Genomic DNA, 18,660 nt, shown 5'->3' on the forward strand with positions numbered 1-18,660 from the left:
GAGACAGGGTTTCACCGTGTTGGCCAGGCTGGTCTCAAACTCCTGACCTCAGATGATCACCCTGCCTCAGCCTCCCAAAGTGCTGGGATTATAGGCATAAGCCACCATGCCTAGCCTTAAGCCTTTATTGCTGTCATTTCAAAGAAATTAAAGTTGTGTTCATTTTCCAAATGCAATAACAAAAAGTATAAAATATTCATTAAAGAATAACCAAAGTTTTATATTTTCTAACTTTTAGAAATAAGAAAAGAAATGATTTATTATGGCAAAAACAATTGTGCTCATCAGATACTCTACACATTCCCCTGAATTTCCCAGTCTCCCTGGTATTTGGTTGGGACCATGTGATTAGTTTTGGCCAATGGGCTGTGAACAGAAGTGACATATATCATGCCTGTGGTCCAAAGTACTTAAGAGTGGGTGTGAGTTCTTAGTGCTCTCTTTCCTGCCCTGGAATTGGCATGCCAAAATAGGTATTTTAAGATGGAGGAAGTCTGAATTACTGACTCACCCCATGGAAAAGAGTTGTTCTGACTCATACTGAATTTATACAAGTGAAAAACATTTGTGTTAAGCCACTGATATTTCTGGATTTATCTGCATCTACAACAAGGTCTAGCCTAATATTACCAATGTACTGACTGTTTTTAAAAATTATTCTATTGTAACTAATACAATTTAAGTGTTTATAAAGGCAGGTAAAGGTTAGGTCCTTTCAGTAAACTCCAGATAAAACCCCAGTGTTGGAACACAGGAGAGCTGGTGGAGAGAGAAAGGAAATGGCTTCATAATTAACATTACAACTTATAACTGGAGCACTTAGAAGAAATAAAGAAGCTGATCAAGGGTTAGTAAGACTATCTCACAAAGGCAATCATAGCCCAGCCCACAGCCTTACACCCATGAATAGACAAGTTCTAGCTCAAAGTAATTATAGTTGCCAAATAATTACAAGTTTCAAGCATAACTCATACAGTTTCTAAAAACTCAACCAAAATGAGGAAATACCTTCCAAGATGTAAAGTTCCTTTTTAATTAATGGAAGTAGTTAAAAATAAAAAGATAACATATTCTGTGCAACAAATCTTTGTTGAGTACCTATTAATTGAGAGCACAGGGTTTGTGTAAATTAAATAACTGTATTAGTTAAACAATAAGATATTCCTCTATACTTGATAAACTATTTCATTTAAATATTTATTTTTAAAAAACCATATATTTAACTATACTACATGATTCTGATAAACATGTTTTCTGGTAGAGAAACCTTAACCTAAAAAAAGCCAACTATCATCTATATGAAGAACTTAAATCGCTACCATCTTGTAGCATTAACCAGTATGGTAGATATGAAATTCAGGAGGAAAAAAATGACACTTCTAGTACTAGTATTTCTCAAATTGTGGTGCATAGACCACCCCGCAGCCTTTTAAAAAATGCAGTTTGGGCTGGGCGTGGTGGCTTATATCTGTAATCCTAGCACTTTGGGAAGCTGAGGCAGGCAGATCACCTGAGGTCAGGAGTTGAAGACCAACCTGGTCAACATGGTGAAATCCCATCTCTACTAAAATACAGAAATTAGCTGGACATGATGGCATGTGTCTGTAATCCCAGTTAGTCGACAGGCTGGGACAGGAGAATCACTTGAATCCGGGAGATGGTGGTTGCAATGAACTGAGATGGCGCCGTTGCACTACAGCCTAGGTGGCTGAGCGAGACTCCGTCTAAAAAAAAAAAAAATGTAGTTTGTTGGACTAATCCAGACCAACACAATCAAAATCTCTAGACATAGTGCCTGAAAATTTTTATTTTTCATAAGCTCCCCAATAAGTCCTGTGCACACTAGAGTTTGAGTCCATTTCCTAATGGACATTTCTTGAAAATCCAACATAACACAGTGATAGTTAACATTGCTGCTGTGAAAAGGTTTCTGCAAAATGACAAAGATCGCAGAGACACATATTACTTTAGAAAAACAGAAATATCACAAGGTTTTCTTTAACTGTAATCATCCATGATATCAGCAAGAAAGCTATCATTGCTTTGGCAAAACTTATGTGTATAAGTTTTATTCCACGGGGAGGTTACCTTACCTTCTATTATCCTTCCAGTCTCCCACCTCAAGTTCCAAAGTGCCCTGGAAGTGACGAGTGTGCAAAACAGGCATGAGTCCACCAAGTGTATGGAGATGTCCACACAAATAAGCTATAGCCGAACTAACCAATAAAAAATAAATGAAATAAATGAACAAAGATAACTTGTGAGGCCAAACTAATAAAAGTGTCTTGCCAGAAAAGCAGAATAGATACAGCAAAATTAAAAACTAAAAACAAATGAATTCTGATTTTGGAAGCTTGTCTCACCTCATTATTGACCGGATTCCTGGTGATGGAGAAAGAATAGTGGATGTTGTAAAGTGTCCAAACCAAATTGTATGGTTGCTCTGACTACTTTCCTTGGCCAGTAATAAGAGCTCCTCCATCTGTCTCTGAAATGGGAGAAAAATGGAAGGATCTTAAATTAGGGCTCAGGCTAAAATCTAATGTCAACAGATTAGGAAACTCCTCTGAAGATTTATAATAATAATTGTATGTTATCTAGGCCTTAAACCCTACTAGTTAATGACCAGTATGGACCTCTGTGGATTTCAAACTGTTTCCATATACATTATAATTCATTTAATCCTAAAAATAACTCTGCAATAGGTATGGTAAGTATTAACCTCTTTTAATAGATAAGGAAACTGAGAAATAAAGCAGTTATCACTAATCTTTATAGCTTTGTATAACACATTACAATTAATAAAAAAGATACTAAAACTAAACTTCTAAAATAATAACATGGAAAGACTTCTAGCTAAATGTTTATTACAGTTCTGATAATAGCCAAAAACTAAAAATCATCATCAAGTTGTAATACTCCACATGATGGACTACTACTCAGCAACAGAAAGGAAAGAACTGCTGATACACACAACCATATGGATGGATCTCAGAAACATTATACTGAGCTAAGGAAGCCAGATCCAAGAATACATACTGTATGATTTCATTTATACAAAATTTTAGAACAAACAAAATGAATCCATGCTGGTAGAAAACCAATCAGTTATTCCCTAGGAGGTGAAGATAACTGTACAAGGAAATTCTTTAGGATGATGGAAATGTTTTATGTCTTTTTTTTTTTTTTTTTTTTCTTTTTTTTTTTTTTTTTTTTTGAGACAGAGTTTCGCTCTTGTTACCCAGGCTGGAGTGCAATGGCGCGATCTCGGCTCACCGCAACCTCCGCCTCCTGGGTTCAAGCAATTCTCCTGCCTCAGCTTCCTGAGTAGCTGGGATTACAGGCAAGCGCCACCATGCCCAGCTAATCTTTTGTATTTTTTAGTAGAGGCGGGGTTTCACCATGTTGACCAGGATGGTCTCGATCTCTCGACCTCGTGATCCACCCGCCTCGGCCTCCCAAAGTGCTGGGATTACAGGCTTGAGCCACCGCGCCCGGCTGTTTTATGTCTTAATTGTGGTGATGGTTATGCCAGTATATATATATTTGTCAAAACTCTTCAAACATTTAAAATGAGGATATTTTTGGTACGCAAATCATACCTCAAAAGTTGATTTCAAAAAATAACTGGTACATTTGTAAATATGCATTAATATTATCTGTAAAGTGCTTACAACAATAAATTTCTGGGTTCTACCCTCAGGGTTTTAATTTGGTAAGTCCAGGGCAAGGCCAAGAGATCTGCATTTTGTAACACTCCAGTTGGTTTGCATGTACATGATCCTCAAATTCTACCTTAACAAAATACTAAAGAATGGGATTTAATGTGAGTTAATCAACCCTGACTAAAGACACTTGATTGACAGGAAACAAAACAGAATGTAACTAAATAAAACACCTAAAGTAACACAGTGCATTTGACAATATTCTGTTCACTTGATTTCACATTCTTTCAAACTCTCATATAACTCTGAACCTCTTAGTTCTAATTTAGCAAATTCTGCTCTTTATTATATTTATTTCTATACTGGTCTTATACTTCATCACTAGAATAAACACTCTAAGAATCTAAGAATTGACTTTATTACCTTTGTGTTCTTTCATATGAGTTCACATGTCTTACTTAGGGGGATAGGCTTATTAAATAATGAGTTGGCATTTATTATACCAAGAAATAATAAGAGGTTCTCAAATGAAACTTTCCACACAGTTTAAATCCAGCAATCACCTAGCCTTGCCAAAATACTTGAAAATAAACTTACTGATTTCAATAGTTGTCCTTCTTTTGTTAAAAAAAAAAAGAAAAGAAAAGAAAAGAAAAAATAGAGACCAGCTGAGCACAGTGGCTCATGCCTGTAATCCCAGCACTTTGGGAGGCTGAGGCAAGTGGATCACTTGAGATCAGGAGTTTGAGACCACCCTGGCCAACATGGCAAAACTCTCTCTCTACTAAAAATACAAAAATTAGCTGGACATGGTGGCACATGCCTGTAATCTCTACTTGGGAGGCTGAGGCACGAGAATTGCTTGAGTCAGGGATGTGGAGGCTGCAGTGAGCCGAGATCACACCACTGCACTCTAGCCTAGGCGACAGAGCAAAACTCTGTTACACACACAAAAAAGACCATTAGTCAGAATTGTCAATTGTGGGAACTTAGGAATATACCACATAAAGCTATAGGTCCTGTACCCTGCAAAGTGCATCCTGCACCCAGTACCTATTTAATAAATGTTTACTCTATAAAGTGTGAGATACTTCTTTCTCAGATTTTGGGTCAAGAACAAGGATAGCAAAAATAGTGCGGAAATAGTAACTTCTAGTCATACCTGTAACAAAGTTAAATTTCTCTCCAAGTCTTCCTCAATAACAACTACTTTACCTATGATAACTTTAAGTGATCCACATATGTCCATGAAAAAATAAGTAAGCTACAAAGGGAAGTAAGATTTTTACTACACCTTATCTAAAATTCCAAAGAAATTATAGGGTCTCTTAGGCCCTGGATTTAAGGTGGCATCCACAGAAATGAACGAATAGTTGCCAAAGGGAGTACTGTGGACATAATGGAAAGAGCCATCTCTACGTACAGCAGAATATTTCCTAAAAAATAGAAGACAGGAGAGTGTTAGTGTAATTACAAAAAGACAGTGCTTTAAAATTCCTTCCCTAATACCACACTAGATTTTACCTTCCCTTGAAGAAGAGATTTGCTGATCTGACAGAGAAATATACTCAACTAGATCCACAATGGATAAACCGATTAAATTTCAAAGTTTTTCTCCTGTTGTCCCCAAAGACTCATGCAAACTAATTCATCAATAACCAAACACAAGTTCACCAAGTAAAGCTCAGAAATAAGATGGCTCTTTGAGGCAGTCCATTAGATGTTCAAAAAGAAACAGATCAAAATTCAGTGGAACAGTATTTATCAATCATTTGCAGATTTAGTGAGCACCTACTAAGTACGTAGAATTCTTGGGGTAGTGAGATATAAGCTATTTACTTCTTAAAACAGGACTACAGAGGTTGAATTCACAAGAAAGACTTGCAAAGAGGAAGTCTTCAAGCAAGGAGAAAAATATTGGTCTAGGTCTGAGTTGTTAAATCCTTTTTGGTTCCTAAAGATATACTGATAACATACACAGGGTCTACATCCACTAATGAAAGTTTACCACCTTAGGTGTCAACAGTGTTCAGGTGTCCATAAAACTGCAGAGTGAAGACCAGGAAGAAAAGATGGCTAACACAGTACAGAGCAGGTACTGATTAAGTATGTGGAGAATAAATAAGAAGGAAAGCATAGATTTTATTGGGGGGGTATACCTATATTATTCAAATGTCAAAATATTATAAGAAAAGTTGGGCCGGGCGCGGTGGCTCACGCCTATAATCCCAGCACTTTGGGAGGCCGAGATGGGTGGATCACGAGGTCAAGAGATCGAGACCATCCTGGTCAACATGGTGAAACCCCGTCTCTATTAAAAATACAAAAAATAGCTGGGCATGGTGGTGCACGCCTGTAGTCCCAGCTACTTGGGAGGCTGAGGCAGGGGAATTGCTTGAACCCAGGAGACAGAGGATGCGGTGAGCCGAGATCGCGCCATTGCACTCCAGCCTGAGTAACAAGAGTGAAACTCCGTCTCAAAAAAAAAAAAGAAAAGTTGATATTATCTTTTATCTAAGTGTCTTACATGATTTTTACTTAACAGCATATATTTAAAAATACAAATAAACTCCTGAAACTTAATGGGCTAGTGGGCCACAACAGTCATCAAATATGATGTAACCCAAGTAAATACATTATATAGACATTACAACTAATACTCAGAAATTAGTCAAACCCAATTTAAACGTCAATTAGTTCTATTGTCTTATCTCCTTGGTATTTTTTAAATTTCTATCTTAGGGTTTTATTCTAAATTTAAAGTTTTACTTATATTTTCTCTTGCTTATTTAATTTTCAGTTATTCCTCTGAATCTTATAATCTTACATATGCTGTTTCCTTTCTTGCATTTTTGATACATTAAAATCCAACTGTCCAGAAACAAATCCAACTATTTGAAAATACAGTTAAAATATATGATGCTAACATAAGATGGGATTTTGGCATTCTATGGGGCTTTTTCTTTTTTTTTTGAGAAAGCGTATGGCTCTGTCACCCAGGCTAGAGCGCAGTGGCAAGATCTCAGCTCACTGCAACTTCAGCCTCCTGGGCTCAAGCAATCCACCCACCTCAGCCTCCTGAGTAGCTGGGATCAAAGGTACATGCCACCATGCCCAGCTTATTTTTATATTTTTGTAGAGATGGGGTTTCACCATGTTGCCCAGGCTGGTCTCGAACTTCTGGACTCAAGTGATGCACCTGCCTCAGCCTCCCAAAGTACTAGGATTACAGGCATGAACCACTGCTCCCAGGCTCTCTGTGGCTTTTTTTTTTTTTTTTTAATATGGAATGCTTCATGAGTTTGCATGTCAGCCTTGTGCAGGGGCCATGCTAATCTTCTCTGTATCATTCCAATTTTAGTTTATGTGCTGCTGAAGCAAGCACTCTCTGGGGCATTTTTAAGATCAATAATTTTTTCCTTCAGATTGATATTTCTGTAATATTTTTATTTTTATTAAAATGCCATTTATTAAATTCAATAAAGTTTAGGTGGCTAAAAACAAAAATATAAAGGTAAGAAACTTTAAAGTGACTATTTACTTTACTTTCCCGCTAACCACTCAGCCCCAAGTCCTGTTAATTATCTTTGAAAATGTTGGCCGGGCATGGTGGCTCATGCCTGTAATCCCAGCACTTTGGGAGGCCAAGGCGGGTGGATCACGAGGTCAAGAGATCGAGACCATCCTGGTCAACGTGGTGAAACCCCGTTTCTACTAAAAATACAAAAAATTAGCTGGGCATGGTGGTGAGTGCCTGTAATCCCAGCTACTCAGGATGCTGAGACAGGAGAATTGCCTGAACTCAGGAGGCGGAGGTTGCGGTGAGCCGAGATCGTGCCATTGCACTCCAGCCTGGGTAACAAGAGCAAAACTCCGTCTCAAAAAAAAAAAAGAAAAAGAAAAAGAAAATATCTCCTAACTTCCCACAGTCACCATCAAAGATACAAACAGTTAACAGAAGTGAAAGATTCTCATCTCTGTTCTTTTCTTTTCTCACATTAACAAAAGAGAACAACCTCTTCTTCCAATTTATGGTGACTCTAATTATACAAATTCAGTTAACCAGTGCTTTTTGACCTGTCATCCTCAAATTGATGTCAACATCTCCATATCCAAGAATCTAGTTGAGATGGGAATGTCTTTCCATATCATGACTGGACTATTGCAGGACCCTCCTATTTGGTCCACATAACTCCAATATCTCTTTTTTCCTTTTTACCTCATCTCTTTTTCTTTTTCACTGTGAGGTTGCCCTTTATAAAATATTATTTTGGCTGGGCGCGGTGGTTCATGCCTGTAATCCTAGCACTTTGGGAGGCCGAGGTGAGTGGATCACGAGGTCAGGAGTTTGAGACCAGCCTGGCCAATATGGTGAAACCCCGTCTCTGCTGAAAATACAAAATTAGCTGTGCTTGGTGGCGGGCACCTGTAATCTCAGCTACTCTGGAGGCTGAGGCAGGAGAATTGTTTGAATGCAGGAGGCGAAGGTTGCAATGAGCCAAGACTGTGCCACTGCACTCCAGCCTGGGTGACAGAACAAGACTATGACTCAAAAAACAACAACAAAACCCCACTATTTTAATTATGTAATTAAAACATTATGCAACTATTACCCATCACATCTCAACTTCTATGCTTGTTACTTAAGACCTCCATAAATTAGCCCTAAGCTACCTATCCAGTGTCACACTAGTCCTCGGTATGAACGTTGATTCTGGTGATACCAATTTTCTTACTGCCCTTGCAAAGTTCATTCTAGCTTTTTTTTTTTTTGAGACAGAGTTTAGCTAGTGCAATGACTCAATCTCGGCTCACTGCGACCTCTGCCTCCCAGGTTCACACAATTCTCCTGCCTCAGCCTCCCAAGTAGCTGGGACCACAGGCATGCACCACCATGCCTAATTTTTTGTATTTAGTAAAGACAGGGTTTCACCACGTTGGTCAGGCTCGTCTCGAACTCCTGACCTCAGGTCACCCACCCACCATGGCCTCCCAAAGTGCTGGGATTACAAGTGTGAGCCACCATGCCTGACCCATTCTAGCTTTTAACTCTGTTCATACCTATTCTTTTGCCTAAAATAACCACCTTGGTATGTCTTACTTCTTCAAATGCTACTCATCTTTTAAAATTGAACACATTTTATGCTTCTTTTATAAAGTCTTCTCTATGTCCACCCCATGCTGATCTCTGCCTTTTCTGATATCTCGTAGTGATTATCATGTGTGCTAAATAATCCAGCATTTCATCGGCGATTCCTTCACGTTCTTATCTAGTTGTTTCCTAAATAATTCTGATGTCCCTTAACTAGACTATCAGTTCATTGAAGGCAAAAGCCAAATTTTTAACATTAGCTCTTGTCTCTCGCACCATCCAACTAAGGATGAATTCTCAATAAATATTTGCTACACGATTGATTGACAATGCATATCAAAGCTACTGAATACCCTGAAACTGAAAAAAACTGCATTGCAACCAAAAGAGGAATTGAAACATAATGAAACTAGAGAACTGGTTTCTAATTCAGAGATCCCCTGTCTTTTTCACATTCAATGAATAAAGATTTTAATATTTGTATGGCACAAGGTAAAAAGATAAAGCAGCCAGGTGAGTTACTGGGCTCTCCAGCCACCACAGAGGCCAAGAGAATCAGTATCTCAGTATTCTGAAAGCCCAGTGATCTCAGTATTGTAGTTGACAAGCTCTGATATAAAAGACTTTTCCTATGTACCAAAGGCTTAAAAAAAATTTTTTTAAGCCTGTGTAGAATATTAAAAGTACCATTGGTCAACACAAAGCATTAAACTATATGCATACCTCAGAGATATTGTAGTTCCTGAGCACCACACCATAATAAAGCAAATATTGCAAATAAGTGAGTCACACGAATTTTTTGGTTTCGTTTGAAACAGCTGGGTGCAGTGGCTCACGCCTGTAATCCCAGCACTTTTGGAGGCCGATGCAGGCGGATCACGTGAGGTCAGGAGTTAGAGACCAGCCTGGCCAACATGGCGAAACCCTGTCTCTACTAAAAATACAAAAGTTAGCCGGGCATAATGGCACATGCCTGTAGTTCCAGTTACTCAGGAGGCTGAGTCAGAAGACTCACTTGAACCAGGGAGGTGGAGGTTGCAGTGAGCTGAGATGGTGCCACTGCACTCCAGTCTGGGCAACAGAGCAAGATCCTGTCTCAAAAAAAAAAAAAGTCATGTTTACACTATACTATAGTCTATTACGTGTGCAATTGCATCATGTCTGAAAAAACAATGCACATACCTTAATTTATAAATACTTCCACTGACCGGGCATGGTGGCTAACGCCTGTAATTCTAGCACTTTGGGAGGCCAAGGTGGGTGGATTACTTGAGCCAAGGAGTTCAAGACTAGCCTGGGCAACACATTGAAACCCTGTCTCTATTTTAAAAATACAATAATTAGCTAGGCATGGTGACTTATGCCTATGGTCCCAGCTACCCAGGAGGCTGAGGTGAGAGGATCACTTTGAGCCTGGGAGATGGAGACCGCAGTGAGCTGAGATTGTGCCATTGCACTCTAACCTAGGTGACAGAGTGAGACTCTGTCTCAAAAAAAAATTTACTGCCCAAAATCATTTACTAATGATCATCTGAGCCTTCAGTGAGTCAAAATCTTTTTTTCTTTTTTTTTTTTTTTGAGACGGAGTTTCGCTCATTACCCAGGCTGAAGTGCAATGGCGCGATCTCGGCTCACCGCAACCTCCGCCTCCTGGGTTCAGGCAATTCTCCTGCCTCAGCCTCCTGAGTAGCTGGGATTACAGGCACACGCCACCACGCCCAGCTAATGTTTTGTATTTTTAGTAGAGACGGGGTTTCACCATGTTGACCAGGTTGGTCTCGATCTCTTGACCTCGTGATCCACCCGCCTCGGCCTCCCAAAGTGCTGGGATTACAGGCTTGAGCCACCGCGCCCAGCCGATTCAAAATCTTTTTACTGACGGAGGGTCTTGTTTTGATGTTGGTGGCTGCTGACTGATCAGAGTGGTGGTTGGGGTGGCTGTGGCAATTTATTAAAATAAGCCAACGATGAAGTTTGCTACATCAATTGCCTTTTCCTTTCGAAAGATTTCTCTGTAGGATGCCACGCTGCTTGACAGCATTTTACCCAAAGGATTCCAATCCTCTCCAACACTGCCATTGCTTCATCAACTAAGTTTAGGCATATTTCTAAATCCTTTGTTGTCATTTGAAAAATGTTCACACCATATTTACCAGGAGTGGTTTCCCTCTCAAGAAACCACTTTTTCTGCTCATCCATAAGAAGCAACTTGTCATCTGTTCAGGTTTTATCATAAGATTGCAGCAATTTAGTCATCTCTTCAGGCTCTACTTCCTTAATTCTAGTTCTCTTGCCATTTCCACATCTGCAGTTACTTCCTCCACTGAAGTCTTGAACACCTCACAGTCATCCATAAGAGTTGGAATCAACTTCTTCCAAACTCCTGTTCATAATATTATTTTAACATCCTCCCATTAATTGCACCTGTTCTTTTTTTTTTTTTTTCCCCCGAGACGGAGTTTTGCTTTTGTTACCCAGGCTGGAGTGCAATGGCGCGATCTCGGCTCACCGCAACCTCCACCTCCTGGGTTCAGGCAATGCTCCTGCCTCAGCCTCCTGAGTAGCTGGGATTACAGGCATGCACCACCATGCCCAGCTAATGTTTTGTATTTTTAGTAGAGACGGGGTTTCACCATGTTGACCAGGATGGTCTCGATCTCTTGACCTCGTGATCCACCCGCCTCAGCCTCCCAAAATGCTGGGATTACAGGCTTGAGCCACTGTGCCCGGCTGCACCTGTTCTTAATGGCATCTAGAATGGTGAATCCTTTCCATAAATTTTTCAATTGACTGCCCACATCCATTAGAGGAATCACAATCTATGACAGCTACAGTCTTATAAAATGTGTTTCTTAAATAGTGAGAGTTGAAAGTTCAAATTACTCATGATCCATGGGCTACAGAATGAATATTGTGTTAGCAGGCATGAAAATAATATTCATCTCCTTGTACATTGAACTCAGAGCTCTTGGGTGACCAGGTGCATTGTCAATAATGACCACTGATATGGAAAGGAATATTTTTTCATTCAATAATGACCATTGACATTGAAAGGAATATTTTTTTCTGAGCATTAGTTCTCAACAGTGGACTTAAAATATTCAGTAAACCATGCTATAAACAGATCTGCTATTATAATCTAGGCTTTATTGTTCCATATATAGAACACAGGCAGAGCAGATTTAGCATAATGTTTAAGCACCCAAGGATTTTCAGAAAGATAAATGGGCACTGGCTCCACTTGTAAGTCAACAGCTGTGGAGCAGGAACCCACATCCAGCAACAGAGCCCTCTGCTCCTCCTTCAGAATGAATGGAGATCAGAAATCAGATATTTCTGCCCAAGAAAAGTAGGATTTCATTCTGCGCTTCTCCGAGATTGTTAGAGTACTGACTGAAGATGAGATGGGGCACCCAGAGACAAGAGATGTGATTGCCCAGCTCAAGGAGGTCCTGGAGTACAGTGCCATTGGAGGCAAGTATCACCGGGCTTTGATGGAGCTAGTTGTATTCTGGGAGCTAGTGGAGTCAAGGAAACAGGATGCTGATCGTCTCCAGCAGCCCTGACTGTGGCTGGTGTGTGGAACTGCTATAAGCTTCATTCCTGGTGGCAGATGACATCATGGATTCATCCCTCACCCACCAGGGACAGATCTGCTGGTATCAGAAGCTGGGAATGGGTTTGGATGCCATCAATGATGCAATGCTTCTGGAAGCATGTATTTACCACCTGCTGAAGCTTTATTGCCAGGAGCAACCCTGTTATCTGAACCTGATCCAGCTCTCCCTGCAGAGTTCCTATTAGACTTGAGATTGGCAGACCCTGGACCTCATCATAGCCCCCCAGAGCATAGTGGATCTTGGCAGATTCACTGAAAAAAGGTACAAATCTGTGTCAAGTACAAGACAGCTTTCTACCTTCCTGTAGCTGCAGCTATGTACATGGCAGGCACTGATGGTGAGAGGGAGCACACCAATACCAAGAGGATTCTGCTGGAGATGGGTGAGTTCTTTCAGATTCAGGATGATTATCTTGACCTCTTTGGGGACTTCAGTGTGACTGGAAAAGTTGGCACTGACATCCAGGACAACACATGCTGCTGGCTGGTGGTTCAGTGTCTGCAACGGGCCACTCCCAGAACAGTACCAGATCCTGAAGGAAAATTACAGGCAGAAGGAGGCCAAGAAGGTGGCCTGGGTGAAGGCACTATACGAGGAGCTCGATCTGCTGGCCATGTTCTTATAAGATGAGACAGTTACAGTTACAGCCACATTATGGATCTCACTGAACAGTATGCAGCACCCTAACCCCAGCCATCTTTCTGGGGCTGGCCTGCAAAATCTACAAGCAGAAAAAGTGACCTAGGGATGGCAAGGGCACAGAAAAGAGGCTCTCAATAAATAAATAATTGTGGAACCTTTTACAAAAAAAAAAGTAATCAGCTGCATTGACCCCTAGCAATAATCAGCCTGTCCTATGAAGCCAGGGATTGACTTCTCTCTGGCTATGAAAGTCCTAGATGTCATCTTCTTCCAACAGAAGGCTGTTTCATTTACATAGAAAATCTGTTGTTTAGTGCAGCCACCTTCATCATTTATCTTAGCTAGATCTTTGCAGTAACTTGCTGCAGCTTCTCCATCAATCAGCACTTGCTGCTTCACACTGCACATTTATGTTATGAAGTCAGCTTCTTTCCTTAAACCTCATGTACCAACCTCTGCCAGCTTCCAGCTTTTCTTCTGCAGCTGCCTTACTTATCCCTCTCAGATTCCACAGAATTGAAGGGAGTAAGGACTTTGCTCTGGATTGGGCTTTGGCTTAAGTGAATATTGTAGGTAGTTTGATTATCTATCCAGAGCACTAAAACCTTCTCCACATCAACAGTAGGAGAGTTTCACTTTCTAATAATTCATCTGTTCACTGGAGGAGCACTTTTAATTTCCTTCAAGAACTTTTCCTTTGCATTCACAACTTGCCTCACTGCTCCAGCACAAGAGGCCTAACTTTCAGCCTCTCTGAAAGCCTTTCAACAGCCCTCCTCACCAAGCGTCATCATTTCTACCTTTTGATTTAAAGTGAGAGATGTTGGACCCTTTCTTTCACTTCAACACTTAGAGGCTATTGTAGGGTTATTAATTGGCCTAATTTTAATATTGTTGTGTCTCAGGGAATAGGGAGGCCAGAGGAGAGGGAGAGAGATGGGAGAATAGCTGGCTGGTAGAATACTCAGAACACATACAACATTTATTGATTAAGTTCCTAGTCTTACATGGGCAAGGTTTATAGCACCCCAAAACAATTACAATAGTAACATTAAAGGTCACTGATCGCAGATAACCATAACAGATATAATAATAATGAAAACGTTTGAAATATTATGCGAATTACCAAAATGAGATACAGAGACACGAAGTGAGCACGTGCTGTTGGAAAAATGGCTCCCATAGACTTGCTCAAGGCAGGCTTGCCACAAACTTTCAATTTGTAAAAAACGTAACATCTGCAAAGTGCAGTAAGGCGAAGCACAATAAAACGAGGTATGCCTGTGTATGAAACAGAAAGAACTAAAGGAAAGAAAGAAAAAGTCTAAACAAAAAGAATGGCATCTGTCACAAAAAGAAAAAAAGGCTCATTTTCTAAATTGCCAGAGATTCTTTATAGAAAAATTTTATCTGTTAAAAAGTGTTTTCAGCTAGGCACAGTAGCACATGTCTGCAGCCCCAGCTACACAGGAGTCTGAGGCAGGAGAATTGTTTGAGCTCAGGAGATCAGCGCTAGCCTGGGCAAAATAGTGAGATTTTGCCTCTTAAAATTTGTTTTTAAAGTTTTCTCTCATAAATTGAATTGACCACACCCTCCTTGTAACACTGACTCTACATAGTGTTCTGTCTTCTGTTTATTACAGTACCTGTAATAATTCTTGATGCTGTCCAGACTTGGAATATTGAATGCATCTAATTAAAAAAAAAAAAAAGCAAACATTCATCCACGTTAAAAAAATGAATGCAAACATTTTCTTTAATGACTAAGGGAAAATAATTCTTTCTATAACAATCTGCCCTCCCCAACTCACCCCCCTCCCCACACACAACCCCAGGGTAGAGCCATTTCATTTATTATTCACCAAATAGTGGAAGGACTAGAAGACAGGCCCATCCTGGACAACCTCCTATTATTGCCATGGGTTTCAGTTTGCTTCCCCAACCTGGAGGTGATTAGCCTAGGAAAAGGATAGACTCAGCCCCTGACACAGAACAGAGTACAAGTGGCCCTGGCCCTACCACCAACTCATGAACTCTCACCACGGCCCATCTCTATAGAGCCACTGAGCCTCTCTTAGAACCAGTATGGCTAGACTCTGAGATGCTGGGTCCAATCCAAACAGGTTGGACTCTGAATTCTAGACCCTAGGCTGGCTAAAACTCTGGAATCTTGATTCCAGGATGTGGGTGGGATGGACTTAGGTCCCAAGTTCCAAGCTAAGCCAGGGGCCTTCAGGGCTGTAACATGTAGTTGCCTTCATGGCTAGGCTTCTTGGGCAGTGGTACCTTTTCAGGATTGGGGCCAGGGCTGGAGTTGGGACAAAATCTGTAGAGACAGTCAATGTCAGCAAAGCAAGAGTGGTAGACCCAGCAGAGAATGACTTGGAGCAGAAGCAGCAAGCAAGCAGCATTGCAAATGATGGCAATGAGCACCCCCCTGGGAAAGGGCTGCCCCATGACAGGCAGCCCACCCTAAAACTGGCACAGAAAGTAGAGCAAGGCCTATGCCAAAGTGGAATTCTGGTATGACCAGCCTTCCATGGAGGCTGTCGTGTCTACAGACTCAATGATTTCTGGGCAGTGGAGATATCCACTTGCTGTCTTAAGCCTAAATACAGCCTGATGTACATCTGTGGAAGGGTTGGGACAGTGGGATGTTCAGTTTTGACTGAGGCTCCAGCAGGGACAACATTCCCTCCCCAAGCTCTCTGCCTCTGCTGGCACAGACTTAGCTAGCCATGGTATAACTGGGGCAGCCTCTGTCATCTTTCTATAATACTTTTTTGTTTCTTGAGACAGAGTCTCACTCTGTCACCAAGCTGGAGTGCAGTGGCACGATCTCAGCTCACTGCAACCTCCACCTCCCGGGTCCAAGCAATTCTCCTGCCTCAGCCTCCTGAGTAGCTGGGACTATAGGTGTGTGCCACCATGCCTAGCTAATTTTTGTATTTTCAGCAGAGGTGGGGTTTCACCACACTGGCCAGGCTGGTCTCAAACTCCTGATCTCAAATGATCTGCCCACCTCGCTCTCTCAAAGTGCTGGGATTACAGCTGTGGCCACTGTGCCCAGCCTCTATAACACTTTTAGTGGTAGAATGCCTACCAATTAGATTGCTACTTTAAAGTTTTGCTATCTTAACAAAATTCACATTATCTAGAAACTTAATTTAAGGCACCTAGTATACTAGAGAAAAACAGGTACTTTGAATTCTATACCATTCAGAATATCAATTTGAAATTATAAGATTAAACTGCAGTTGCTCTTGTTTTAATCCTGTGATTCTAAAAGCCAGCAAGAAGTGGATTCATGCCAGATCCACGGATCAAATAAAGTAGACAAATGTAGTACTTATCTAATAAAAAGTCAACCTTTATAAATCAAGCAAATCTACTACTATTAGGACTCTTCCGGAGAAGAATTCATTTTTTTACCAACACAACGATAATTTTAAAAAGAGAAAGAATTATCTATTTTCCTGTTCATGTCTGTGAAGATTTGTTTTCAATTTAAAATATTTAGGCCAGGTGCAGTGACTTACACCTGTAATCCCAGCACTTTGGGAGAACAAGGTGGGAGGATCATTTGAGGCCAGGAGTTCAAGATCAGCTTGAGCAACATAGCAAGACCCCAATTTCACAAAAAAAAACTTCAAAAATTAGCCAAGTACAGTGATACACACTTGTAGTCCCAGCTACTTGTGGGGCTGAGGTGGAGGATCATTTAAGCTTTGGCCAAGGCTGCGGAGAGGTATGCTAACACCACTGCATTTCAGGCCAAATGACAGAGCAAGATCCTATCTTAAAAAAATAATAAGCTGGCCGGGCGCGGTGGCTCAAGCCTGTAATCCCAGCACTTCGGGAGGCCGAGGTGGGTGGATCATGAGGTCAAGAGATCAAGACTATCCTGGTCAACATGGTGAAACCCCGTCTCTACTAAAAATACAAAAAATTAGCTGGGCATGGTGGCACGTGCCTGTAATCCCAGCTACTCAGGAGGCTGAGGCAGAAGAATTGCCTGAACCCTGGAGGCGGAGGTTGCGGTGAGCCGAGATCGCGCCATTGCGCTCCAGCCTGGGTAACAAGAGCGAAACTCCGTCTCAAAATAAATAAATAAATAAAATAATAAGCCAGACATGGTGGCTCACGCCTATAATCCCAGCACTTTAGGAGGCTGAGGCAGGCAGATCACTTGAGGTCAGGAGTTTGAGACCAGCCTGGCTAACATAGTGAAATCTTGTCTCTACTAAAAATACAAAAACAAAAAACAAACAAACAAACAAAAAACCACTAGCCGGGCATGGTGGTGCATGCCTGTAATACTAGCTATGCAGGAAGCTGAGGCAGGAAAATTGCTTGAACCCAGGAGACAGAGGTTGCAGTGAGCTGAGATCACATTACTGCACTCCAGCCTGGGTGACAGAGACTCCATCTCACAAAATAATAATAAGAAGAAGGCCGGGCGCAGTGGCTCAAGCCTGTAATCCCAGCACTTTGGGAGGCCAAGGCGATCATGAGGTCGAGAGATCGAGACCATCCTGGTCAACATGGTGAAACCCATCTCTACTCAAAATACAAAAAATTAGCTGGGCATGGTGGCACGTGCCTGTACTCCCAGCTACTCAGGAGGCTGAGGCAGGAGAATTGCCTGAACCCAGGAGGCGGAGGTTGCGGTGAGCCAAGATCATTCCATTGCACTCCAGCCTGGGTAACAAGAGCGAAACTCCATCTCAATAATAATAATAATAATAATAATAATAAGAAGAAGAAGAAGAAGAAGGAGAAGAAATTTTAAAAAGAAAAAATAAAAATTTTTAAAATTTGCACACAGTAAAATTCATTCTTTGTGACTTACAGTTCTATGGATTTTGACAAATATATAGGGAACCTGAAGTCCACCACCACAATCAAAATACAGACTAATTCCATCACCACTGGAAACTCTTCATGATGCCTCTTTGCAGTCAGTAACTCTCTCAATCCCTATCCTCTAGCAACTACAATCTGTTCTCTATTGTTCTACCTTTTCCTGAATGTCATATAAATGAAATCACACAGTATGCAGACTGAAGCGGTTTGGCTTCTTTCACTTAATAAAATCTGTATATATACATATATATGTGTGTGTGTATATATATATATATATATATATATTTTTTTTTTTTTTTTTTTTTTTTTTTTTTTTTGAGACGGAGTTTCGTTCTTGTTACCCAGGCTGGAGTACAATGGCGCGATCTCGGCTCACCGCAACCTCCGCCTCCTGGGTTCAAGCAACTCTCCTGCCTCAGCCTCCTGAATAGCTGAGATTATAGGCACACGCAACCATGCCCAGCTAATTTTTTGTATTTTTAGTACAGACAGGGTTTCACCATGTTGACCAGGATGGTCTCGATCTCTCGACCTCGTGATCCACCCACCTCGGCCTCCCAAAGTGCTGGTATTACAGGTTTGAGCCACCGCACCTGGCACTAAAATGTATATTTTTAAAAACATCTATCTGTATGAGTTTTGCTAAAACTCATGTTTCTTCCATGTAAAGAAGAAAGGACCAGGGGGTGGGAAGCAAGGGGAGGGATAGCATTAGGAGAAATACCTAATGTAGATGATCAGTTGATGCGTGCAGGAAACCACCATGGCACATATA

General features: G+C 41.0%; 1 protein-coding gene, 1 non-coding gene and 1 pseudogene across 8 annotated transcripts in view; 1 reads left to right on the top strand and 2 right to left on the bottom strand.

Annotated features, from left to right (window-relative positions):
• The window catches only part of TMEM62 (transmembrane protein 62), a 52,575-nt gene that overhangs the window by 30,329 nt on the left and 3,586 nt on the right, over positions 1-18,660 (bottom strand). For 2 of the 7 annotated variants that reach the window (XM_010339577.2, XM_039468754.2), the window contains 4 exons: positions 14,666-14,711; positions 4,960-5,101; positions 2,364-2,488; positions 2,094-2,216 (listed from right to left, as the gene is read on the bottom strand). In XM_010339577.2, the coding sequence (XP_010337879.1) occupies positions 2,094-2,216; positions 2,364-2,488; positions 4,960-5,101; positions 14,666-14,711 (436 nt within the window). The remainder of the gene's footprint in view (positions 1-2,093; positions 2,217-2,363; positions 2,489-4,959; positions 5,102-14,665; positions 14,712-18,660) is intronic. The other 5 variants (XM_039468756.2, XM_074393775.1, XM_039468759.2 and 2 more) reach the window with 3 other exon arrangements.
• Positions 6,944-7,050, bottom strand: LOC120364087 (U6 spliceosomal RNA). The gene has a single exon (XR_005579440.1). It is a non-coding gene; the product is annotated as a U6 spliceosomal RNA (small nuclear RNA).
• LOC141583607 (farnesyl pyrophosphate synthase pseudogene) lies at positions 12,048-13,117 on the top strand (annotated as a pseudogene).

This window comes from Saimiri boliviensis, chromosome 2 (assembly GCF_048565385.1).
Source record: "Saimiri boliviensis isolate mSaiBol1 chromosome 2, mSaiBol1.pri, whole genome shotgun sequence".
NCBI lineage: Eukaryota > Metazoa > Chordata > Mammalia > Primates > Cebidae > Saimiri > Saimiri boliviensis.